General features: G+C 49.9%; 1 protein-coding gene across 2 annotated transcripts in view; it reads left to right on the forward strand.

The window, feature by feature from the left end:
• Window positions 1–25,769, forward strand: part of LOC118390066 (protein FAM222B-like) — a 61,906-nt gene extending 36,137 nt beyond the window's left edge. For both annotated transcript variants that reach the window (XM_035780244.2, XM_035780243.2), the window contains 2 exons: window positions 427–554; window positions 18,502–25,769. In XM_035780244.2, coding sequence (XP_035636137.1) covers window positions 473–554; window positions 18,502–20,234 — 1,815 coding nt within the window. In that variant the 5' untranslated portion in view covers window positions 427–472 and the 3' untranslated portion in view covers window positions 20,235–25,769. The remainder of the gene's footprint in view (window positions 1–426; window positions 555–18,501) is intronic.
• Window positions 25,770–26,514: the final 745 nt, after the last annotated feature.

Below are 26,514 nucleotides of genomic sequence, written 5' to 3' on the forward strand. Positions count from 1 at the left end.
CTACACATATTGTAGCGCTAGCCTCCTGGGACCTGGTTGGGGACCGTAGGATTGATGTGGTACTTACTGCCATGTTTCTGCTACTGCTTTCTGGAATGGCTTCTTTGAGTGGAGTGCAACACACACACACACACACACACTGCTACCTGTGCACTGACTCTACAAGACCTTAGCAGGAGGAATTAATTACCCTTATATGAGTGTGTGACTGAGTAATTTTCCTCCTGCCTATGCATATTGACAGAATCTGCCCCATGTTGTACCACTAGCTGTTTGATGTTATAATTGAAGTGATTCACAACTGAGGGTTGTATTAGCCATCCCTGTGCTGCTCTATACTATTACTGTATTATCTCCATGCAGTATATGTGGACCTGCAGTTATGACTGAGTTCTGACCCCCCTCCTCCTCTCTCTCCCCCTGTAGTGTGAGGAGGACCCAGTGTCCCATGTTGCATTAGTGTCTGTGTGAAATGCTGGCCTGTCTGCCAGGGCCAGGTGACCTCTCCCTCCAGCTTCTCTCACACACGCAGATGAACACTGGACTTCAGAAATGTAAGTGTCTGTACTCTACTCTCCTACACACACACACCAGGTTGCTAAAATCCTTCTGCCCACCCACCCCACATCAGATGAACAGAGCTGTTGGGTGCTGACCTGGTTCTCTCTAACAGCCTTGTGTCAAAACCAAAAGAGATGACTGCGAAAGAAAGACTGTTGTGCTCCAATACAATAGTATCACAATTCAGGGAGAAGTCAGGAGATGAGCCTGTACTAATAACTTGCTAGAGAACGTGCGCTCGCCCCCCTTTCCCCCGTCTCCAGCACGTCCTTCCTGTCCTCCCCCTAAAGACCTGTCTCCCACAGGGATGCGTTTCGGTGATAATAAGGAAGTCAATCTCGTTAGGATGAGAAACGAGGCGGACCAGGCAGCCAGTCAACATCCAGTCAACAGCCAGCCACCAGCACACTGAGCAGGATGTTTGTGTGTGAACAACATGCCCTTCTCTCACAGTCTCACCTGTCTCCACATGTGACACCACAAAACCCCACCCCTCCCTCTCTCCCCCACTTCCCCTTGGGGTGAGGCACTGGACATGTCTCACACCTCTCATATACACATACACCATATGGATTATTAGGCGTCAGTCAATAGTTGTATATCGTTTCGGTGTTTGCCGTTATTGGATTCACTCCGTAGATTCCAATGGTTTACTATCAAATAACGGTTACAGTGCCAAACATGAACCACCTAAAATGAGTAACAGGACATGCATGTTGTGTTGAACAATAGACACACATGCATGTCTTTCGCAGTCGTTTTGGTCCTGTAGAAAGCTTCTCAAATCTCCTATCCAGAATCTCGTAGATGACATCATAAAGGGAGGGAGATACCTAGTTAGTTGTATAACTAAATGCATTCAACTGAAATGTGTTTTCCACATTTAACACAACCCCTCTGAATCAGTCATGTACATTATTGATCAGACCCACCCAGCCAGGGTATAGCCACACCAACAGACCAGCTTTAGATTCACACATCTCCCTGAGGCACGGACATTTCTAGAGAATGTCCCCTCATACTTGAAGGAATTTCTTTCTCTCAGCCCCAGTCTGACCTAGTTCTGCAGCAGTTTTGTGTGTTATAAAACGCTGTCTGTCTTGCTCCGTCACTATGGCTCATCTAGACTAATTGGAAGAATCACTGTAATCAGCCTACCCCCAAGAGCACAGCAGTGCCGAGCGAGGGGGTGTCTCGTTAGGTGCCAACGTCCGCCATGTTGTTTTGTTCCCTCTACTCTGGCAGGAAGTCATGTGACAGAGTACAGTGCAACGAGCTTGGTTCTGAAAAGGTCCACTCAGAAAATTCTAAAAAATAAAGTAAATCTGAGTGGGCTTTTTTATCTGTCACCTGCTCCACTGCTGCTGTGTTCTGTGACTCGCAGAAGGGCTGAAAGTAAAAGTTGGATTTGTTTTTCTCCCTGACTTTGTTGATTTGGAGCTATTCTGAAGGAAATGTGGATGTGGAATTGTTCTCTTTCTCGCTAAACTGGTTCTTGTTCATTATCTTCTCACATAAGAATCCCCCTCCTTTTCTTCTGCTAGGCTTGATAATAAGGAAGGCGTTGTTACATCAAAATCCAACTGAGATATTTCAAAAGGGTTTTATTCTTTCTTCAGACCACCCCTTACATCAAAATCCAACTGAGATATTTCAAAAGGGTTTTATTCTTTCTTCAGACCACCCCTTTCAAATAACAACTGATAAATATGTGTTTTCTCACAGAGCCACAGTGCCCTGGTTGGTCTCACAGAGCCACAGTGCCCTGGTTGGTCTCACAGAGCCACAGTGCCCTGGTTGGCCTCATAGAGCCACAGTGCCCTGGTTGGTCTCACAGAGCCACAGTGTCCTGGTTGGTCTCACAGAGCCACAGTGCCCTGGTTGGCCTCACAGAGCCACAGTGCCCTGGTTGGCCTCACAGAGCCACTGTGCCCTGGTTGGCCTCACAGAGCCACAGTGCCCTGGTTGGTCTCACAGAGCCACAGTGCCCTGGTTGGTCTCACAGAGCCACAGTGCCCTGGTTGGTCTCACAGAGCCACAGTGCCCTGGTTGGTCTCACAGAGCCACAGTGCCCTGGTTGGTCTCACAGAGCCACAGTGCCCTGGTTGGACTCACAGAGCCACAGTGCCCTGGTTGGACTCACAGAGCCACAGTGCCCTGGTTGGTCTCACAGAGCCACAGTGCCCTGGTTGGTCTCACAGAGCCACAGTGCCCTGGTTGGTCTCACAGAGCCACAGTGCCCTGGTTGGTCTCACAGAGCCACAGTGCCCTGGTTGGTCTCACAGAGCCACAGTGCGTGCCCTGGTTGGTCTCACAGAGCCACAGTGCGTGCCCTGGTTGGTCTCACAGAGCCACAGTGCCCTGGTTGGTCTCACAGAGCCACAGTGCGTGCCCTGGTTGGTCTCACAGAGCCACAGTGCGTGCCCTGGTTGGTCTCACAGAGCCACAGTGCGTGCCCTGGTTGGTCTCACAGAGCCACAGTGCGTGCCCTGGTTGGTCTCACAGAGCCACAGTGCGTGCCCTGGTTGGTCTCACAGAGCCACAGTGCCTGCCCTGGTTGGTCTCACAGAGCCACAGTGCGTGCCCTGGTTGGTCTCACAGAGCCACAGTGCGTGCCCTGGTTGGTCTCACAGAACCACAGTGCGTGCCCTGGTTGGTCTCACAGAACCACAGTGCGTGCCCTGGTTGGTCTCACAGTGCCCTGGTTGGCCTCACAGATCCACAGTTCCCTGGTTGGCCTCACAGAGCCACAGTGCCCTGGTTGGTCTCACAGAGCCACAGTGCCCTGGTTGGTCTCACAGAGCCACAGTGCCCTGGTTGGTCTCACAGAGCCACAGAGCCCTGGTTGGTCTCACAGAGCCACAGTGCCCTGGTTGGTCTCACAGAGCCACAGTGCCCTGGTTGGACTCACAGAGCCACAGTGCCCTGGTTGGTCTCACAGAGCCACAGTGCCCTGGTTGGTCTCACAGAGCCACAGTGTCCTGGTTGGTCTCACAGAGCCACACTGCGTGCCCTGGTTGGTCTCACAGAGCCACAGTGCGTGCCCTGGTTGGTCTCACAGAGCCACAGTGCGTGCCCTGGTTGGTCTCACAGAGCCACAGTGCCCTGGTTGGTCTCACAGAGCCACAGTGCGTGCCCTGGTTGGTCTCACAGAGCCACAGTGCGTGCCCTGGTTGGTCTCACAGAGCCACAGTGTGTGCCCTGGTTGGTCTCACAGAGCCACAGTGCGTGCCCTGGTTGGTCTCACAGAGCCACAGTGCGTGCCCTGGTTGGTCTCACAGAGCCACAGTGCGTGCCCTGGTTGGTCTCACAGAGCCACAGTGCCTGCCCTGGTTGGTCTCACAGAGCCACAGTGCGTGCCCTGGTTGGTCTCCCAGAACCACAGTGCGTGCCCTGGTTGGTCTCACAGAACCACAGTGCGTGCCCTGGTTGGTCTCACAGAACCACAGTGCGTGCCCTGGTTGGTCTCACAGAACCACAGTGCGTGCCCTGGTTGGTCTCACAGTGCCCTGGTTGGCCTCACAGAGCCACAGTTCCCTGGTTGGCCTCACAGAGCCACAGTGCCCTGGTTGGTCTCACAGAGCCACAGTGCCCTGGTTGGTCTCACAGAGCCACAGTGCCCTGGTTGGTCTCACAGAGCCACAGAGCCCTGGTTGGTCTCACAGAGCCACAGTGCCCTGGTTGGTCTCACAGAGCCACAGTGCCCTGGTTGGACTCACAGAGCCACAGTGCCCTGGTTGGTCTCACAGAGCCACAGTGCCCTGGTTGGTCTCACAGAGCCACAGTGTCCTGGTTGGTCTCACAGAGCCACACTGCGTGCCCTGGTTGGTCTCACAGAGCCACACTGCGTGCCCTGGTTGGTCTCACAGAGCCACAGTGCGTGCCCTGGTTGGTCTCACAGAGCCACAGTGCGTGCCCTGGTTGGTCTCACAGAGCCACAGTGCGTGCCCTGGTTGGTCTCACAGAGCCACAGTGCGTGCCCTGGTTGGTCTCACAGAGCCACAGTGCGTGCCCTGGTTGGTCTCACAGAGCCACAGTGCGTGCCCTGGTTGGTCTCACAGAGCCACAGTGCGTGCCCTGGTTGGTCTCACAGAGCCACAGTGCGTGCCCTGGTTGGTCTCACAGAGCCACAGTGCGTGCCCTGGTTGGTCTCACAGAGCCACAGTGCGTGCCCTGGGTGGTCTCACAGAGCCACAGTGCGTGCCCTGGTTGGTCTCACAGAGCCACAGTGCGTGCCCTGGTTGGTCTCACAGAGCCACAGTGCGTGCCCTGGTTGGTCTCACAGAGCCACAGTGCGTGCCCTGGTTGGTCTCACAGAGCCACAGTGCGTGCCCTGGTTGGTCTCACAGAGCCACAGTGCGTGCCCTGGTTAGTCTCACAGAGCCACAGTGCGTGCCCTGGTTGGTCTCACAGAGCCACAGTGCGTGCCCTGGTTGGTCTCACAGAGCCACAGTGCGTGCCCTGGTTGGTCTCACAGAGCCACAGTGCGTGCCCTGGTTGGTCTCACAGAGCCACAGTGCGTGCCCTGGTTGGTCTCACAGAACCACAGTGCGTACCCTGGTTGGTCTCACAGAGCCACAGTGCCCTGGTTGGCCTCACAGAGCCACAGTGCCCTGGTTGGCCTCACAGAGCCACAGTGCCCTGGTTGGTCTCACAGAGCCACAGTGCCCTGGTTGGTCTCACAGAGCCACAGTGCCCTGGTTGGTCTCACAGAGCCACAGTGCCCTGGTTGGTCTCAGAGCCACAGTGCCCTGGTTGGTCTCACAGAGCCACAGTGCCCTGGTTGGTCTCACAGTGCCACAGTGCCCTGGTTGGACTCACAGAGCCACAATGCCCTGGTTGGTCTCACAGAGCCACAGTGTATGCCCTGGTTGGTCTCACAGTGCCCTGGTTGGCCTCACAGATCCACAGTTCCCTGGTTGGCCTCACAGAGCCACAGTGCCCTGGTTGGTCTCACAGAGCCACAGTGCCCTGGTTGGTCTCACAGAGCCACAGTGCCCTGGTTGGTCTCACAGAGCCACAGAGCCCTGGTTGGTCTCACAGAGCCACAGTGCCCTGGTTGGTCTCACAGAGCCACAGTGCCCTGGTTGGACTCACAGAGCCACAGTGCCCTGGTTGGTCTCACAGAGCCACAGTGCCCTGGTTGGTCTCACAGAGCCACAGTGTCCTGGTTGGTCTCACAGAGCCACACTGCGTGCCCTGGTTGGTCTCACAGAGCCACAGTGCGTGCCCTGGTTGGTCTCACAGAGCCACAGTGCGTGCCCTGGTTGGTCTCACAGAGCCACAGTGCCCTGGTTGGTCTCACAGAGCCACAGTGCGTGCCCTGGTTGGTCTCACAGAGCCACAGTGCGTGCCCTGGTTGGTCTCACAGAGCCACAGTGCGTGCCCTGGTTGGTCTCACAGAGCCACAGTGCGTGCCCTGGTTGGTCTCACAGAGCCACAGTGCGTGCCCTGGTTGGTCTCACAGAGCCACAGTGCGTGCCCTGGTTGGTCTCACAGAGCCACAGTGCCTGCCCTGGTTGGTCTCACAGAGCCACAGTGCGTGCCCTGGTTGGTCTCCCAGAACCACAGTGCGTGCCCTGGTTGGTCTCACAGAACCACAGTGCGTGCCCTGGTTGGTCTCACAGAACCACAGTGCGTGCCCTGGTTGGTCTCACAGAACCACAGTGCGTGCCCTGGTTGGTCTCACAGTGCCCTGGTTGGCCTCACAGAGCCACAGTTCCCTGGTTGGCCTCACAGAGCCACAGTGCCCTGGTTGGTCTCACAGAGCCACAGTGCCCTGGTTGGTCTCACAGAGCCACAGTGCCCTGGTTGGTCTCACAGAGCCACAGAGCCCTGGTTGGTCTCACAGAGCCACAGTGCCCTGGTTGGTCTCACAGAGCCACAGTGCCCTGGTTGGACTCACAGAGCCACAGTGCCCTGGTTGGTCTCACAGAGCCACAGTGCCCTGGTTGGTCTCACAGAGCCACAGTGTCCTGGTTGGTCTCACAGAGCCACACTGCGTGCCCTGGTTGGTCTCACAGAGCCACACTGCGTGCCCTGGTTGGTCTCACAGAGCCACAGTGCGTGCCCTGGTTGGTCTCACAGAGCCACAGTGCGTGCCCTGGTTGGTCTCACAGAGCCACAGTGCGTGCCCTGGTTGGTCTCACAGAGCCACAGTGCGTGCCCTGGTTGGTCTCACAGAGCCACAGTGCGTGCCCTGGTTGGTCTCACAGAGCCACAGTGCGTGCCCTGGTTGGTCTCACAGAGCCACAGTGCGTGCCCTGGTTGGTCTCACAGAGCCACAGTGCGTGCCCTGGTTGGTCTCACAGAGCCACAGTGCGTGCCCTGGTTGGTCTCACAGAGCCACAGTGCGTGCCCTGGGTGGTCTCACAGAGCCACAGTGCGTGCCCTGGTTGGTCTCACAGAGCCACAGTGCGTGCCCTGGTTGGTCTCACAGAGCCACAGTGCGTGCCCTGGTTGGTCTCACAGAGCCACAGTGCGTGCCCTGGTTGGTCTCACAGAGCCACAGTGCGTGCCCTGGTTGGTCTCACAGAGCCACAGTGCGTGCCCTGGTTAGTCTCACAGAGCCACAGTGCGTGCCCTGGTTGGTCTCACAGAGCCACAGTGCGTGCCCTGGTTGGTCTCACACAGAGCCACAGTGCGTGCCCTGGTTGGTCTCACAGAGCCACAGTGCGTGCCCTGGTTGGTCTCACAGAGCCACAGTGCGTGCCCTGGTTGGTCTCACAGAACCACAGTGCGTACCCTGGTTGGTCTCACAGAGCCACAGTGCCCTGGTTGGCCTCACAGAGCCACAGTGCCCTGGTTGGCCTCACAGAGCCACAGTGCCCTGGTTGGTCTCACAGAGCCACAGTGCCCTGGTTGGTCTCACAGAGCCACAGTGCCCTGGTTGGTCTCACAGAGCCACAGTGCCCTGGTTGGTCTCACAGAGCCACAGTGCCCTGGTTGGTCTCAGAGCCACAGTGCCCTGGTTGGTCTCACAGTGCCACAGTGCCCTGGTTGGACTCACAGAGCCACAATGCCCTGGTTGGTCTCACAGAGCCACAGTGTATGCCCTGGTTGGTCTCACAGAGCCACAGTGCGTGCCCTGGTTGGTCTCACAGAGCCACAGTGCGTGCCCTGGTTGGTCTCACAGAGCCACAGTGCCCTGGTTGGCCTCACAGAGCCACTGTGCCCTGGTTGGCCTCACAGAGCCACAGTGCCCTGGTTGGTCTCACAGAGCCACAGTGCCCTGGTTGGTCTCACAGAGCCACAGTGCCCTGGTTGGTCTCACAGAGCCACAGTGCCCTGGTTGGTCTCACAGAGCCACAGTGCCCTGGTTGGACTCACAGAGCCACAGTGCCCTGGTTGGACTCACAGAGCCACAGTGCCCTGGTTGGTCTCACAGAGCCACAGTGCCCTGGTTGGTCTCACAGAGCCACAGTGCCCTGGTTGGTCTCACAGAGCCACAGTGCGTGCCCTGGTTGGTCTCACAGAGCCACAGTGCGTGCCCTGGTTGGTCTCACAGAGCCACAGTGCGTGCCCTGGTTGGTCTCACAGAGCCACAGTGCGTGCCCTGGTTGGTCTCACAGAGCCACAGTGCGTGCCCTGGTTGGTCTCACAGAGCCACAGTGCGTGCCCTGGTTGGTCTCACAGAGCCACAGTGCGTGCCCTGGTTGGTCTCACAGAGCCACAGTGCGTGCCCTGGTTGGTCTCACAGAGCCACAGTGCGTGCCCTGGTTGGTCTCACAGAGCCACAGTGCGTGCCCTGGTTGGTCTCACAGAGCCACAGTGCCTGCCCTGGTTGGTCTCACAGAGCCACAGTGCGTGCCCTGGTTGGTCTCCCAGAACCACAGTGCGTGCCCTGGTTGGTCTCACAGAACCACAGTGCGTGCCCTGGTTGGTCTCACAGAACCACAGTGCGTGCCCTGGTTGGTCTCACAGAACCACAGTGCGTGCCCTGGTTGGTCTCACAGTGCCCTGGTTGGCCTCACAGAGCCACAGTTCCCTGGTTGGCCTCACAGAGCCACAGTGCCCTGGTTGGTCTCACAGAGCCACAGTGCCCTGGTTGGTCTCACAGAGCCACAGTGCCCTGGTTGGTCTCACAGAGCCACAGAGCCCTGGTTGGTCTCACAGAGCCACAGTGCCCTGGTTGGTCTCACAGAGCCACAGTGCCCTGGTTGGACTCACAGAGCCACAGTGCCCTGGTTGGTCTCACAGAGCCACAGTGCCCTGGTTGGTCTCACAGAGCCACAGTGTCCTGGTTGGTCTCACAGAGCCACACTGCGTGCCCTGGTTGGTCTCACAGAGCCACAGTGCGTGCCCTGGTTGGTCTCACAGAGCCACAGTGCGTGCCCTGGTTGGTCTCACAGAGCCACAGTGCGTGCCCTGGTTGGTCTCACAGAGCCACAGTGCGTGCCCTGGTTGGTCTCACAGAGCCACAGTGCGTGCCCTGGTTGGTCTCACAGAGCCACAGTGCGTGCCCTGGTTGGTCTCACAGAGCCACAGTGCGTGCCCTGGTTGGTCTCACAGAGCCACAGTGCGTGCCCTGGTTGGTCTCACAGAGCCACAGTGCGTGCCCTGGTTGGTCTCACAGAGCCACAGTGCGTGCCCTGGGTGGTCTCACAGAGCCACAGTGCGTGCCCTGGTTGGTCTCACAGAGCCACAGTGCGTGCCCTGGTTGGTCTCACAGAGCCACAGTGCGTGCCCTGGTTGGTCTCACAGAGCCACAGTGCGTGCCCTGGTTGGTCTCACAGAGCCACAGTGCGTGCCCTGGTTGGTCTCACAGAGCCACAGTGCGTGCCCTGGTTGGTCTCACAGAGCCACAGTGCGTGCCCTGGTTGGTCTCACAGAGCCACAGTGCGTGCCCTGGTTGGTCTCACAGAGCCACAGTGCGTGCCCTGGTTGGTCTCACAGAGCCACAGTGCGTGCCCTGGTTGGTCTCACAGAGCCACAGTGCGTGCCCTGGTTGGTCTCACAGAGCCACAGTGCGTGCCCTGGTTGGTCTCACAGAGCCACAGTGCGTGCCCTGGTTGGTCTCACAGAGCCACAGTGCGTGCCCTGGTTGGTCTCACAGAGCCACAGTGCGTGCCCTGGTTGGTCTCACAGAGCCACAGTGCGTGCCCTGGTTGGTCTCACAGAACCACAGTGCGTACCCTGGTTGGCCTCACAGAGCCACAGTGCCCTGGTTGGCCTCACAGAGCCACAGTGCCCTGGTTGGTCTCACAGAGCCACAGTGCCCTGGTTGGTCTCACAGAGCCACAGTGCCCTGGTTGGTCTCACAGAGCCACAGTGCCCTGGTTGGTCTCAGAGCCACAGTGCCCTGGTTGGTCTCACAGAGCCACAGTGCCCTGGTTGGTCTCACAGAGCCACAGTGCCCTGGTTGGACTCACAGAGCCACAGTGCCCTGGTTGGTCTCACAGAGCCACAGTGTCCTGGTTGGTCTCACAGACCCACAGTGTCCTGGTTGGTCTCACAGAGCCACAGTGCCCTGGTTGGTCTCACAGAGCCACAGTGCGTGCCCTGGTTGGTCTCACAGAGCCACAGTGCGTGCCCTGGTTGGTCTCACAGAGCCACAGTGCGTGCCCTGGTTGGTCTCACAGAGCCACAGTGCGTGCCCTGGTTGGTCTCACAGAGCCACAGTGCGTGCCCTGGTTGGTCTCACAGAGCCACAGTGCGTGCCCTGGTTGGTCTCACAGAGCCACAGTGCGTGCCCTGGTTGGTCTCACAGAGCCACAGTGCCCTGGTTGGCCTCAGAGCGACAGGGTCCTGTCTACAGTGCCCTGGTTGGTCACACAGAGCCACAGGGTCCCGTCTACAGGGCCCTGGTTGGTCACGCGGAGACAGGGTCCTGGTTGGTCACGCGGAGCCACAGGGTCTAACGAGTTCTTTAGTGATAACAGGCCATCAATCTACAGGCTGTCTACATGCCACAGAACACATTTTCTCTCTGACATAATTTTTTACATTGTGTCACTGAAGAGACATTTTGGACTGTTATTTTTTACCCCCAAGGTGAGGAGTGTCATCAGTGGTATGGGGAATATGTATTCAGTATCTTGAGAAATGTTTATTGAAAGGAACTAAGGTGTAGAGTAGAGCGGTATGAACAAAAAGTTATATCATAAATTGACCCATTTCGCTCTAAAGAGACATTTTATTTGTCAATTTATGCACAGTTACATTCAATTAGCGGCAGGGCTCTAGACTGACCTTTTACCATTTTTATTTTTTTTATTTTATTTCACCTTTAACCAGGTAGGCTAGTTGAGAACAAGTCCTCATTTACAACTGCGGCCTGGCCAAGATCAAGCAAAGCAGTGCGACATAAACAACAACACAGAGTTACACATAAACAAACGTACAGTCAATAACACTATAGAAAAATCTATGTACAGTGTGTGCAAATATAGAAGAGTAGGGAGGTAAGGCAATAGGCAAAAGAAGCTAAATAATTACAATTTAGCATTAATACTGGAGTGATTGATGTGCAAGTAGAGATACTGGGGTTCAAAAGAGCAAGAAGATGAATAACAATATGGGAATAAGGTGCTATTTACAGATGTGCTATGTACAGGTGCAGTGATCGGTAAGCTGCTCTGACAGCTGATGCTTAAAGTTAGAGAGGGAGATATAAGTCTCCAGCTTTAGTGATTTTTGCAAAAACCATTCATTTTATACTGGCTCCTTACGCACATACTTTGCACACAAACAGTAGGTATCCTATGCACACACTGTATCAATACCCAGCCGACAAAGATTAGGGACCGTGAGAAGCACTCCCTGTCCTTTCACAAATCTCTGTGGCCCCTAGCCAAGGTCGGCACTGAATCTTGCTCAGAAAGTCTGTGTTTAAGATACTATAGAGACATATTGTACAGATATATTGTTTTACCCTAATTCTGACTAAAACTACACACACAATTTATTATAATTTTACTGACTAAGATTACACACATCATTAATAATAATTTGATGATTCTAATGTATTTCATTGATTCTAATCAATTACATACACTTATATAGTTTCAGGGTGGAATATTCTAATCATTAATTTAAACATATAATGACTAAATAATACACCCTGATACATCAACTGTATACAAGGATAATCCAAACCAATACATGTATGTACATTCGATATTCATCAATGACTGTTATAGGCCTATATCCAATCATAACGCTTCCTGTTTGTAATAAAAATCCTATCTTCATTAAAAAAAAGTCTAAACAAAAAATATTCTCATCCAACAGTGTCTCCTCGTAGTTAAAAGAAACGGAGCCATCTCCTAGACCCGGAGGCCTATGTTGCCACTGCAGTGTCTCCTCGTAGTTAAAAGAAACGGAGCCATCTCCTAGGCCTGGAGGCCTATGTTGCCACTGCAGTGTCTCCTCGTAGTTAAAAGAAACGGAGCCATCTCCTAGGCCTGGAGGCCTATGTTGCCACTGCAGTGTCTCCTCGTAGTTAAAAGAAACGGAGCCATCTCCTAGGCCTGGAGGCCTATGTTGCCACTGCAGTGTCTCCTCGTAGTTAAAAGAAACGGAGCCATCTCCTAGGCCTGGAGGCCTATGTTGCCACTGCAGTGTCTCCTCGTAGTTAAAAGAAACGGAGCCATCTCCTAGGCCTGGAGGCCTATGTTGCCACTGCAGTGTCTCCTCGTAGTTAAAAGAAACGGAGCCATCTCCTAGACCTGGAGGCCTATGTTGCCACTGCAGTGTCTCCTCGTAGTTAAAAGAAACGGAGCCATCTCCTAGGCCTGGAGGCCTATGTTGCCACTGCAGTGTCTCCTCGTAGTTAAAAGAAACGGAGCCATCTCCTAGGCCTGGAGGCCTATGTTGCCACTGCAGTGTCTCCTCGTAGTTAAAAGAAACGGAGCCATCTCCTAGGCCCGGAGGCCTATGTTGCCACTGCAGTGTCTCCTCGTAGTTAAAAGAAACGGAGCCATCTCCTAGACCTGGAGGCCTATGTTGCCACTGCAGTGTCTCCTCGTAGTTAAAAGAAACGGAGCCATCTCCTAGGCCTGGAGGCCTATGTTGCCACTGCAGTGTCTCCTCGTAGTTAAAAGAAACGGAGCCATCTCCTAGGCCCGGAGGCCTATGTTGCCACTGCAGTGTCTCCTCGTAGTTAAAAGAAACGGAGCCATCTCCTAGACCCGGAGGCCTATGTTGCCACTGCAGTGTCTCCTCGTAGTTAAAAGAAACGGAGCCATCTCCTAGGCCCGGAGGCCTATGTTGCCACTGCAGTGTCTCCTCGTAGTTAAAAGAAACGGAGCCATCTCCTAGGCCCGGAGGCCTATGTTGCCACTGCAGTGTCTCCTCGTAGTTAAAAGAAACGGAGCCATCTCCTAGACCCGGAGGCCTATGTTGCCACTGCAGTGTCTCCTCGTAGTTAAAAGAAACGGAGCCATCTCCTAGGCCTGGAGGCCTATGTTGCCACTGCAGTGTCTCCTCGTAGTTAAAAGAAACGGAGCCATCTCCTAGGCCTGGAGGCCTATGTTGCCACTGCAGTGTCTCCTCGTAGTTAAAAGAAACGGAGCCATCTCCTAGGCCTGGAGGCCTATGTTGCCACTGCAGTGTCTCCTCGTAGTTAAAAGAAACGGAGCCATCTCCTAGGCCTGGAGGCCTATGTTGCCACTGCAGTGTCTCCTCGTAGTTAAAAGAAACGGAGCCATCTCCTAGGCCCGGAGGCCTATGTTGCCACTGCAGTGTCTCCTCGTAGTTAAAAGAAACGGAGCCATCTCCTAGACCCGGAGGCCTATGTTGCCACTGCAGTGTCTCCTCGTAGTTAAAAGAAACGGAGCCATCTCCTAGGCCTGGAGGCCTATGTTGCCACTGCAGTGTCTCCTCGTAGTTAAAAGAAACGGAGCCATCTCCTAGGCCTGGAGGCCTATGTTGCCACTGCAGTGTCTCCTCGTAGTTAAAAGAAACGGAGCCATCTCCTAGGCCCGGAGGCCTATGTTGCCACTGCAGTGTCTCCTCGTAGTTAAAAGAAACGGAGCCATCTCCTAGACCCGGAGGCCTATGTTGCCACTGCAGTGTCTCCTCGTAGTTAAAAGAAACGGAGCCATCTCCTAGGCCTGGAGGCCTATGTTGCCACTGCAGTGTCTCCTCGTAGTTAAAAGAAACGGAGCCATCTCCTAGGCCTGGAGGCCTATGTTGCCACTGCAGTGTCTCCTCGTAGTTAAAAGAAACGGAGCCATCTCCTAGGCCTGGAGGCCTATGTTGCCACTGCAGTGTCTCCTCGTAGTTAAAAGAAACGGAGCCATCTCCTAGGCCCGGAGGCCTATGTTGCCACTGCAGTGTCTCCTCGTAGTTAAAAGAAACGGAGCCATCTCCTAGGCCTGGAGGCCTATGTTGCCACTGCAGTGTCTCCTCGTAGTTAAAAGAAACGGAGCCATCTCCTAGGCCTGGAGGCCTATGTTGCCACTGCAGTGTCTACCTCTTCCTCATTAGAATCTCTTTCCCTTCCCGTCCTTTTCCTCTGTGCCTGTGTGTACAAGGGAGAGTCGTTTAAAGTTACGAGCTAGCAGGTTGCCATTATGAGTCCAGGCCAGAGCAGCATCTTTATTTATCATTGGGGGGGAGAGACTGAGGAGAGATGTTAAATAGATGAGAGCACACACACACACAATACCTGTGAAATGTTAAGGGCTGTCTGAGCAGAGGAGTGGAGTGGGTCAAGTACATGCTGGAACACACAGAAGCAGCTTTTCGTCAGACTGAGTCAGAGCTCAAATGCCTGGAAAGTGGAAATGGCCCCCCGGTTCCTCTACAGAACAGAGAAGAGATAAGAGAGAAGTACAGCAAATGGATCAGGCAGAAACATTTTACTCTCTCAGTAACTACTTTACCGAAGGGGCTGCATGGGAAGATACTGAGATCTGAAGTAGATGGCGACTACGTTTGCTCTGTCAGCATAACGAGTCTCTTGCTGTTTAAATTAAGTCTCTCTTGTCTTATCATTATGGAACGCTTAGAGAGAGCAGTGTAAAATTGAAAAAAGGGACAAGGAAGCCTTAATTGTCATTGCTGTATGGCTCTGATGTCTGATTCAATATCCTGCTAGTGTGTGAAACATTTTTCATTTAAAACAGCGTGAGCCTTTGGCCTCCCTACTGTTTAAATCTTGTTTCGGTGAAAACCGTAGTTTGAATAAGAACCTGTGTGTGTCTTACCGAGTGTTCAGTAGTTTTCCTATCCATCTCTCCAAGGATCTGTTCAGCTGGAGGTCACACAGATGTGCCCGTAGCCACATGCACAGTGCACACACAGTATTGTACAGTTTAGCTAACTTGATTTGATCTTTCTGTCATTGAATGGAGAGATGACTCATGGAGGTCATTAGTAATCTCTGCAACAAACATTGCAAAGGTGTGGCTGGGCAGGCGTTGTGTCTGTGCTCTGTTTGCTTACCCAGGCATTAAGTCAGAAGAAGGAATTAAGCAGCCAGTGATTGAGTGTTGAGCTCAAACGCCTGGCCCAGACCCCTGCATTAATGAGCAGATAGTCACCCCCCACCCACACCCTTCAATGCCACCCCGGCCCCTCTCATTGACACCCTTTGTTTCCTGCTCACTAATAGAGGATGAATTAGTCCGTTGGCATGACTTCCTTGTGCCACCGCCGTGCCAATGCCTGTCCTCACAGCTCAGCTCTCTGGCTTGTGCCACTGCTTCCTAGCCCACTCACTCTGCATGCTGCCTGTGAGGCTGAGTAGAGGAGAGGAAGATGGAAAGAGACATTCAGCTAGATGAAAGACATTAGAAGATGAGTCTGCTAAAAAGGGAACCCGTTAGCATTCCAGTGAAGGACAGAACTAGCCACCCTCCAATAAACACTACCTTCTTTCTTTTCTTCTTTTGTTTTTTACCTGTGTATTTAATAGAAGAATGTTGTATGAGAGAGAATTATTGAATAGAAAAACAAAATATAAGTAGTGCACTATATAGGGAATAGGGTGCAATTTAGGACGCAGCCTGTGCGTGTGTTTAGGTCAGGCTGGCTGGGCCAGGGAGGCTGTGAGGCCCAGGGCTCAGCCTGGAGAGGAGATGCTTGGTGAGACTGCAGATACAGAGCCTCTCCTCAGTCCAGATCACAATGGCTGGAAGCAGGCCCCTTTCTCTAATATAACATTATTACTGACTTCTATAGTTGGGGAAGAAAATGGGTGTCATTGAGTGACTGAAACACGCAATCACATTAACACATGCTAAGCACACACACACAAGACACACCTGTCAAATACACACCTTATCAGTCTCACACACACACACTACAGCATCGGCACACACACTGGGGCATTGTTAAATATAGCCAGTGAGGTGCTTAGCAGCTGTAACAAATGACTGTCAAAGGGCTCAGTGGTGTTCCGGAGATCACAAAGATGTTGTGTGATTACTGTCTGCTGTCATGGAGCTGCGCCACTCTCTCTCTCTGTCTCTTTACCACTCTGCCTCCTTCATTTTCAAGGTGTTGACTGTACTTCCATTCTCAGCACACTAACACAATTAATGTAATTGTACATTTCAAAGGAAGAAAACAAAAAGATCCCGTGGGGAATTTGAACCTGCACAGCAAGTTGCAGCAATTGTCAAGAAGTCAGTGCTCTACACTGTGAGCTGTTGGTGCAGTCATGTTACAACTTGTGATAGTTGCCGGTGAAAAAGTGTTGGATCAAGTCCAACTACATCAGCGATTTTAATTGGTCTATATGGAATCTGTTACCAGATGTAATTATGTGCTCAGCTGGTCATCCTCGGGCCAACCTGGCACAATTAGCCACTATGCTATAAGAAAAGCTAGTAGCTAGCCATTTTAGATTCAGTTATAAACCTTGGGTCTAAGCAAATGTTTGAGTATCGCCCCATTGTGGCCCGGAAGCTATTGACCTCACTGTTACCGTCTGAATGACTGACATCCCTTAACCCCTAATATGGCACTTTTTTTATTTGATTTATTTCACCTTTATTTAACCAGGTAGGCAAGTTGAGAACAAGTTCTCATTTATAATTGCGACCTGGCCAAGATAAAGCAAATCAGTTCGACATACAACGGCACAGAGTTACACATGGAGTAAAACAAACATACAGTCAATAATACAGTATAAACAAGTCTATATACGACGTGAGCAAATGAGGTGAGATAAGGGAGGTAAAGGCAAAAAAAGGCCATGGTGGCAAAGTAAATACAATATAGCAAGTAAAACACTGGAATGGTATATTTGCAGTGGAAGAATGTGCAAAGTAGAAATAAAAAAGAATGGGGAGCAAAGGAAATAAATAAATAAAATAAATACAGTAGGGAAAGAGGTAGTTGTTTGGGCTAAATTATAGGTGGGCTATGTGCAGTCATCTGTGAGCTGCTCTGACAGTTGGTGCTTAAAGCTAGTGAGGGAGATAAGTGTTTCCAGTTTCAGAGATTTTTGTAGTTCGTTCCAGTCATTGGCAGCAGAGAACTGGAAGGAGAGGCGGCCAAAGAAAGAATTGGTTTTGGGGGTGACCAGAGAGAGATACCTGCTGGAGCGCGTGCTACAGGTGGGTGCTGCTATGGTGACCAGCGAGCTGAGATAAGGGGGGACTTTACCTAGCAGGGTCTGGTAGATGACATGGAGCCAGTGGGTTTGGCGATGAGTATGAAGCGTGGGCCAGCCAACGAGAGCATACAGGTCGCAATGGTGGGTAGTATATGGTGCTTTGGTGACAAAACGGATTGCACTGTAATAGACTGCATCCAATTTGTTGAGTAGGGTATTGGAGGTTATTTTGTAAATGACATTGCCGAAGTCGAGGATTGGTAGGATAGTCAGTTTTACAAGGGTATGTTTGGCAGCATGAGTGAAGGATGCTTTGTTGCGAAATAGGAAGCCAATTCTAGATTTAACTTTGGATTGGAGATGTTTGATGTGGGTCTGGAAGGAGAGTTTACAGTCTAACCAGACACCTAGGTATTTGTAGTTGTCCACGTATTCTAAGTCAGAGCCGTCCAGAGTAGTGATGTTGGACAGGCGGGCAGGTGCAGGCAGCGATCGGTTGAAGAGCATGCATTTAGTTTTACTTGTATTTAAGAGCAATTGGAGGCCACGGAAGGAGAGTTGTATGGCATTGAAGCTTGCCTGGAGGGTTGTTAACACAGTGTCCAAAGAAGGGCCAGAAGTATACAGAATGGTGTCGTCTGCGTAGATGTGGATCAGAGACTCACCAGCAGCAAGAGCGACATCATTGATGTATACAGAGAAGAGAGTCGGTCCAAGAATTGAACCCTGTGGCACCCCCATAGAGACTGCCAGAGGTCCGGACAGCAGACCCTCCGATTTGACACACTGAACTCTATCAGAGAAGTAGTTGGTGAACCAGGCGAGGCAATCATTTGAGAAACCAAGGCTGTCGAGTCTGCCGATGAGGATGTGGTGATTGACAGAGTCGAAAGCCTTGGCCAGATCAATGAATACGGCTGCACAGTAATGTTTCTTATCAATGATGGTTAAGATATCGTTTAGGACCTTGAGCGTGGCTGAGGTGCACCCATGACCAGCTCTGAAACCAGATTGCATAGCAGAGAAGGTTTGGTATGGAATGTGAATTTGAAGAATGTGTTGCTTGCAGGGGAATCCAGACAAGAACTCTCTGTATGCATCCAAAATGGCACCTTATTCCCTTTAGACTGCACTATAAAGGGAATAAAATGCCATTGGGGACTTGGCTCGTGTCCCCGTGAGATATGAGATGAGAACACTGTGCTGTTTTTCATGTTAGAGGAAGCGCTGAGATTTGGAATGTGATAATGTTGTTGAAGTCAGTCAGGTTCTGTTCTACTCAGAAGATTATCACACATCTGCTCTTCTGATGGGAAACCTGTCATTTTGCTTTTTACCTGCGTTAACATGTTTCTCTCTCGCTTCCCCTCTTTGCCCCCCCGATCTTCTCCCCTCCACCCCACCCTCTCTGTCTCTGTCTGTCACCCCAGGGGACACTACACAGAGGATGAGATCTGCTCAATATCCAACCCCTGCAGAATTGGATGCTTATGCTAAGAAGGTTGCCAACAACCCCCTGACCATTAAGATCTTCCCCAACAGCGTCAAGGTCCCCCAGAGGAATCACGTGCGCCGCACAGTCAACGGGCTGGATACCTCTTGCCAGCGCTACAGCCCCTACCCCCCCTCTCAGGCCAGCGCCAAGGCCGGCCTCCTTGCCATCATCAAGATGCCCGTCATCAAGGGCATCCTCAAAGACTTTGATGGCAGCCGGGTACGCCTGCAACCCTCCGAGGTCATCATGAACCCCCCTGGCCCCGGAGGGCCATACGCAGCAGCAGCCGCCTCGGCCAGCACTTTAAACCTACACCACCCCCCTTCCCAAGGCCAGGGCATGCCCCGGCAGAGCCTGAACCCTCACCCTGGGAGCCAGACTCGCCCTCAGACTCTACAACAGACTCACCCCCAGCAGCAGGGTCAGTGCCAGGTCCTCAGACACCCACCCTCCATGCCCCAGCAGCACCCAGAGCAGAGTCTGCCCAGGGCCCAGACTCTGTCCCACCCCCCAGCCCTGGGCCACCCCCAGCCTCCCTCTGGCCCCACTCTCCTGCTCCAACAGCAGCAACAACAGAACCTTCAGCAGCAGGGGCAGCCTCCTCCCGGCCTTCAGGGGGGGCGAAAGCTGCCAGACGCCGACGCGCCGCCTAACGTGACCGTCTCTACCTCAACAATTCCTCTGTCCATGGCCGCCGGCCTGAACCAGGGCCGCCAGCCAGACCTGAACAGCATTGTACACCAGATCAACCAGTTCTGCCAAGCCCGGGCCCAGGGGGCTGGGGCCACCTCAATGTGCGAGGGCCAGATCGCGAACCCCAGCCCCATCAGCCGCAACCTCCTCATCAATGCCAGCTCCAGGTTGTCCATGCACAGCCACCCACACCCCAACGTCTGTCCCCCCGGGCTGCCTCCACACCCCAACTGCATCATGTGTCCTGCGAACAAGGCTGCTGCCCCCTCTCACCCCCAAAACAACATGGCTGCTTCTAACATGATGCCTGTTTACCACAATGATATCAAACAGCAGCAGCAACAACAGCATCAACAACAGCATCAACAACATAATCACCAACAGCAGATGCGCTGGAACCAGCAGCAGTTGGCTCATCTACAGCACATGCAGCAGGATGGCGGGGGCCACCCCTGCAAGCACCCCTCTCACATGGGCTACCTCCCAGAGCTGTGTGTGGGCCAGCCATACAGCCTGAAGCCTCCTATAGAGAAGCCCACCCCCTCTCCCCCCAACAACAACAATGGCATGCCTGGGGGTCCACTGGCCCACTACACCAGTGGTGGCCACTATTTCCAACAACACGCTGTGTGGAACAGCAGTATCCTGCCAACGCCCAACAGCGACAGCTCCGGGTCTCAGGACCTGTCCATGCCATTCCATGGTGGGCCCCCAGGGGGCTCCACCACCCTAGACTGCGGTGGGCCCCCTGGGGGAGGCCATTACAGGCCCGGAGCGAGCTCCTCCTCCTCCGGCCAGACTAGTCTGGTGCAAACGGCAGATTACTTGGGCGGGGACTTCCAGACGCCCTGCTTCCGAGATCACAATCTGGGGCTGATGGGAAAGATGCACAGGCCTCCCATGAACAGGGTGGGGCCCGAGGTTGGCCCCGGGGACGGCAGAACCGCTCACATCCAACACCCAGGGTACAGATAAGATAAGCTACGGCCGGTCTTGTCTACACAGCAGTTATCGAAAACCTTCTTTTAGTCTTAAAGGAAAAATATGAAATATAATTAAATTAATAAATTAAGTAAAAATTTCCGCTAACATTAAAAAGAGGACAAATTAATATATAATAAAGAGCAGTGTTGGTTTTTCTTTTTCTTGGAGTCTATCTTGCAAGTGATCAGTTGATTTTGTAAATGAGTGCTTTCACTAGGCACCCTCTAGAGAGCATTTCTTATGTGATTGTCATCATTCCCTACCTTTTTTCCATCCTACCTGTCTATCAGTGTGCCTGGATCTAAGGATAGAGAGTTATTTTTACTTCAGATCTGTCATTCCTTCAATTTCTGCAGAGGATGGATGAAAACTCATTGACGCTTCATGGAGGAAAGTAAAAACATTAATTTGTTTGTTTTTACTGAGTCGTGTGGGGATTTCTCCTCTGCGATTAGTTTTTTTGGACAAGTGGCTAATGTTCCCTTTTTGCGTTTACTTCTGAAACTCGTAGTGACATCAAGATTAAAAACCTCTTGAAATCACCTTGCAGACGAGATAATGAATGGTTCAGTGTGAAACTGAAACTATCAGTCACTGGACACTACAAAGGACAAAGGACATACGGAGACACATGTACAAAGAGGCTTTTTCTTTCTTTAGAAATGTATTTATTTGTGAAATAGGACTGTTTTCTGAATCAGGTCACTGGTCAAGGTTGATTCCTCGCTATCATCAAAGTATCTAATCTAATCAGGTTGATGTTTGTACAGAGCATAGATATATACTGTATAGACAGTGTAGACATCTAGATCCAGCAGGGAGCAACATACGTGGGGACTGACTGGGGGAGCTGACCAACGCGCTCTTGCTCAAAATGCTGCAATGAATTCAGGTGTCTGTTACAAACCATTTGTCACTAATGCCAATTGAGATTGGCAACATGATTGTGGATTAATATATTTTTATTTTAATGGAGTGAAAAAAATAATTAATTCTGTCTGAAGCCTTAAATGGCCAAAGTCACATAATTGACAAGGAAAACTTATTTTAAAAGATGTAATTTTATGTTTCCTATCATTTTTCGTGAACCCGAAAACAACTACTTGAATTGTTGAAATGCGATGTTCTGTTTGGCAGTTGTTTAGTGAAGGCAGTGAGCTAGTTAGGTTTAGTCCTGCTATCTACTGGAGTGAAATAAATATAATTGTTACTAATATAATGTTATTTTAGAAACTAACTATGAACCAAATTAGAGTTTTGATCCTGAGTGTATTTTGTTTTTAATCACTAAAGCTAACTTAGTTGCTACTGAATCTGGTATGAAGTCTGCTGAAAATACCAAATTGATCACTTGCAAGATCACTTGGAGGTTAAAGGAAATTGACTAACTTAAGTGAAACAGCAAATGCGTTGTTTATTTTATTTTACACTGGCTTACCTACTATACTACTGTAACTTTTTAAAGTGTAATGATTGTGTGAGAATGATGCCTGCTGATGCAGGTTGAGCATAGACGTGTGTGCATGTGCGTTTTGTATGTATGCAGATGTGAGTATGTGTCTGTACGTGAGAGTGGTGGACACACTGACCTCCACTTTCTGTTCGCCTCCTTCCCTAACAGCCCTTAAAAAGCCTTAAGTATTTGGTCCTTGGACTTTCCTTTGAAAACATGCATGGTTATAACGAAAACCCAAAATGATGATTATGAGAATGACGATTGCAAGGATACATACAGAGGACCCGCAATTTCTGTTTGTTAATTTGCCTTTTTTTTATGGGAGTTTATGTTGAATAGGAAAGGCAATTCCTTAGAGATTCTTCTTAATTACGAAAACAAGAAATGTTGTTATATTTTGTAATTATATTTTAATCCTACAGTGCCTTGCAAAAGTGTTCATTCTTCTTGGATTTCTTCAAATTTGATTGTGTTACAAAGTGGGATTCAAATGGATTCAATTGTTCATTTTTTTCAACAATCTATGCAAAATACTCTGTCAGTTTAAGATTAATAGAAATGAAATGACTAAAATATAGTCGTTGCATAAGTATTAATCTCCCTGAGTCAATACATGTTAGAAACACCTTCGCAGCGATTACAGCTGTGAGTCTTCTTGGGTAGGTCTCTGAGGTTTACACCTATATTGTGCAATATTATAAACTGGTGGTTAGAGCCCTGAATGATGATTGTCTGAAAGCTGTGGTATATCACACTGTATACCACGGGTATGACCCAATTTCTTTTTTTTTACTGCTCTAATTACACTGGTAACCAGTTTATAATGGCAATAAGGCACCTTGTTTTTTTTTGGTATATTGGCTATATACCAAACCCCCCCGGGCCTTATTGCTTAATTAGCCCATTATTCTTTTCATAATTCTTCAATCTCTGTCAAGATGTTGGGGATCATGGCTAGACAGCAATTTTCAAGTATTTTTTATAGATTTTCAGTCATATTTAAGTCAAAACTGTAACTTGCCCACTCAGGAACATTCTCTGTCATGTTGGTAAACAGCTCGTGTACATTTGGCCTATTGTTATAAGTTATTGTCCTGCTTAAAGGTGAATTCCTCTCCCAGTATCTGGTGTAAAGCAGACTGAAGTAGGTTTTCCTCCAGGATTTTGCCTGTGCTTGGCTCCATCCCATTTCTTTTCATCCTGAAAAACTCCCCAGTATTCGCTGATGTCAACCATACCCATACCATGATGCAGCTACCACCATGCTTGGAAATAAGGAGGCAGTTACTCAGCGCTGTGCTGTTGGATTTGCCCCTAACATAAGACTTTGCATTTAGGCCTAAGAGTATATTCTTTGCTGTGTTGTTTTTTTTCTTCAGCTTTTTTGCTTTGCCTTGGTGCGCACACAAGATGAATGTTTCGCAATATTTCTATTCAGTATATTTGTATTATTTTCACTCTGTCTTTTAAGTCATTGTGGCATCACTACAAAGTTATTGATCCATCGTCAGTTTTCTCCCATCACAGCCATCGAACTGTTTTTAAAATCACTAATGGCCTCATGGTAACATCCCTGAGCAGTTTCATTCCTGTCCTGCAGCTCAGTTTAAAGGTTCACTGTATCTTTGATGTGTCTGGGTGGTTTAATCCATAATTATTAACTTTACCATACTTAGCGAGATATACAATGTCTGATTTTGTTATTGTTACCCATCTACCAATTACTGTCCTTGTTTGTGAGGCTATCGAAAAGCTCCCTGCTCTTTTTAGTTGAATCTGTACTTGAAATTCAATACTTGACTGAGGGACCTTACAAAATATATTTAGAACCCTTGACTTTTTCCACATTTTGTTACGTTACAGCCTTATTCTAAAATGGATTAAAACAAAAGTTTTCCACATCAATATACACACACTACCCCATAATGCCAAAGCAAAAACAGGGTTTTTAGACATTTTCACTCATTGAAATTTAAAAAATGGATGTCACATTTACATAAGTATTCAGACCCTTAACTCAGTACTTTGTTGAAGCACCTTTGTCAGTGATTACAGCATTGAGTCTTCTTGGATATGACACTACAAGCTTGGCACACCTGTATTTGGGGAGTTTCTCCCATTCTTCTCTGCAGATCCTCTCTGTCAGGTTGGATGGGGAGCATTGCTGCACAGCTCATTTCAGATCTCTTCAGAGATGTTCAAATCCGGGCTCTGACTGGGCCACTGAAAACATCCCCACAGCATGATGCTGCCACCACCATGCCTCACCGTAGGGATGTTACCAAGTTTCTGCCAGACTTGACGCTTGGCATTCAGGCCAAAGAGTTCAATCTTGGTTTCATCAGACCAGAGAATAGACCAGAGAATCTTGTTTCTAATGGTCTGAGAGTCCTTTAGGTGCCTTTTGGCAAACTCCAAGTGGGCTGTCATGTGCCTTTTACTGAGGAACGACTTCAGTCTGGCCACTCTACCATAAAGGCCTGATTGGTGGAGTGCTGCAGAGATGTTTGTCCTTCTGGAAGGTTCTCCCATCTCCACAGAGGAACTCTAGCTCTGTCAGAGTGACCATCGGGTTCTTGGTCACCTCCCTGACCAAAGCCCTTCTCCCCCGATTGTTCAGTTTGGCCGGGCGGCCAGCTCTAGGAAGACTCTTGGTGGTTCCAAATTTCTTCCAATTGAGAATGGTGGAGGCCACTGTGTTCTTGGGGACCTTCAATGCTGCAAACATTTTTTGGTACTCTTCCTCAGATCTGTGCCTCGACACAATCCTGTCTCGGAGCTCTACGGACAATTCCTTCGACCAGATGGCTTGATTTTTGCGCTGTCAACTCTGGGACTTATATCGGCAGATGTGTGCCTTTCCAATCATTTGAATTTACCACAGGTCGACTAATCAAGTTGTAGAAACATCTCAAGGATAATCAATGGAAACCGGATGCACCTGAGCTCATAGCAAAAGGTCTGAATACTTGTGTAAATAAGGTATTTCTGTTTTTTATTTGTAATAAATGTCGAAACATGTCTACAAACCTGTTTTCGCTTCATTATGGTGTATTGTGTCTCGATTGCTGGGGAATTGTTTTTATTTAAACCACTTTAGAATAAGGCTGTAATGTAACAAAATATGGAAAAAGTCGAGGGGTCTGAATACTTTCCAAAGGCACTGTGTGTATGAGGGAAAGTGGAGGGGTTAGTCATTTAAAAATCATGTCAACCCCTAGTATTTCACACAGTGAGTCCATGTAAAAACAAAATTAAATTGCCAATTTTATTTATCCTGAACTAATTTAGGCTTGCCTTGAGCAAAGGGGCTTCATTTTTCTTCCACTTTGGCACCACAGAGAATTTTGAGTAGATTGTTGGAAGAAAAAACAGGACAAATCCATTTTAATCCCACTTTGTAACACAAAATGTGAAGAAATCCAAGGGGTCTGAATACTTCTGCAAGGCACTGTATGTGTAGTTACTGGGCTGTAACAAACCATTTTCCCCCCAGTTTCAAAGCTTCAGTTGTGACTTGTTTATTATACTTGATTTTCTTGTTGTTTAAAAAAATTGTCGTCTTTGTTTCCTTTACTGTTGCTGTGAAATCCAGGAAGGCTTGATAAGTCTTTCTTTTACATGTCACTCTGTGGCTGTGCGAAAGATAAAAAGGCGAGAGAGTGAGTTGTGCTACTCTTTTTGTAATATTGTAATAATAAAATAAAGTTCTAATTTATGCTTAGAAATGTGTTTTATGGATGTCCTGTTCTTTTGATGCCCAAATGCCCTTTCTCCTATTTGATGAGTCGTACAGAACTTGCAAATATGAGTATTTGAAATGCATATGCTCACAACCTTTTACTCAATGAGAACAGATGGAGGAAATTGGACATTCTTCCACCTTATGTTTGTCTCCAAACCATATACCTGTCTGCTCGTTGCCCTACAAATCTGCATGGGTTACCCCCTGAGTGCTTGAATTATTTCTTTAGATCAGACAGTATTGCAAGTTTTTTTCCTCCATTTGAGTCCCTGAGATTTAATTTCAACAGTACTGTGTGTGAAATAAAGCTTTACCTACATCATCATCACACAGTCATTGATTTTTAGGTAGCACCTCATCTCTGAATCAATAAGGAACAGAAACCTAATTGTAACAGTTTCTGCAATTGGACCTAGTTAGGAAGTCAAATCAATCCATGATTAATCGTGCTTCTACACCTGCATTGCTTCCTGTTTGGGGTTTTAGGCTGGGTTTCTGTATAGCACTTTGAGATATCAGCTGATGTAAGAAGTGCGATTTAAATCAATTTGATTTGATTCAGGAGGCTATACAGTACATAGGCCTACACTCCTTGTGCCTCACATTGCCGTTTTAACCGCGACCACTGGTATACAAAGCGGTGATTGCACCAATTTCATTCAGTGCTTTGACCGCTTTCCTACTGTATCAAAGCGATCCGGTGTAAAATAGCGACAGGAAGTCACGTAGCCAGAGCAAGCTGTGAAATCGAGAAATCTGCAGGTCACACTGGCTTTGATTTGTCTGGCAGGAGTTCTTTAAAGAGGGCACAGTGGGAGGTACTGACCGACCGCTTTCTGGGTTCAGTTCAGACACTGGCTCTTGAGAGATTTGAGCAAGGCAGGGGTTGAATCATCAATAGCAACAAGGATATTATTCTGTGACCTATCACTGAACTTTGAAAATGCTTATTTATGTAGCGTTTTCATTGAGACAGTTCACCGAAACTGTCCAGAATGAGTCATTGATTTATCGATAATCATTTAAGTATGCTGTAGAATGTGGACAAGATCAAGACAATGTTAGAATGT

Source organism: Oncorhynchus keta, chromosome 11 (assembly GCF_023373465.1).
Source record: "Oncorhynchus keta strain PuntledgeMale-10-30-2019 chromosome 11, Oket_V2, whole genome shotgun sequence".
In the NCBI taxonomy this organism is placed as follows: Eukaryota; Metazoa; Chordata; class Actinopteri; order Salmoniformes; family Salmonidae; genus Oncorhynchus; species Oncorhynchus keta.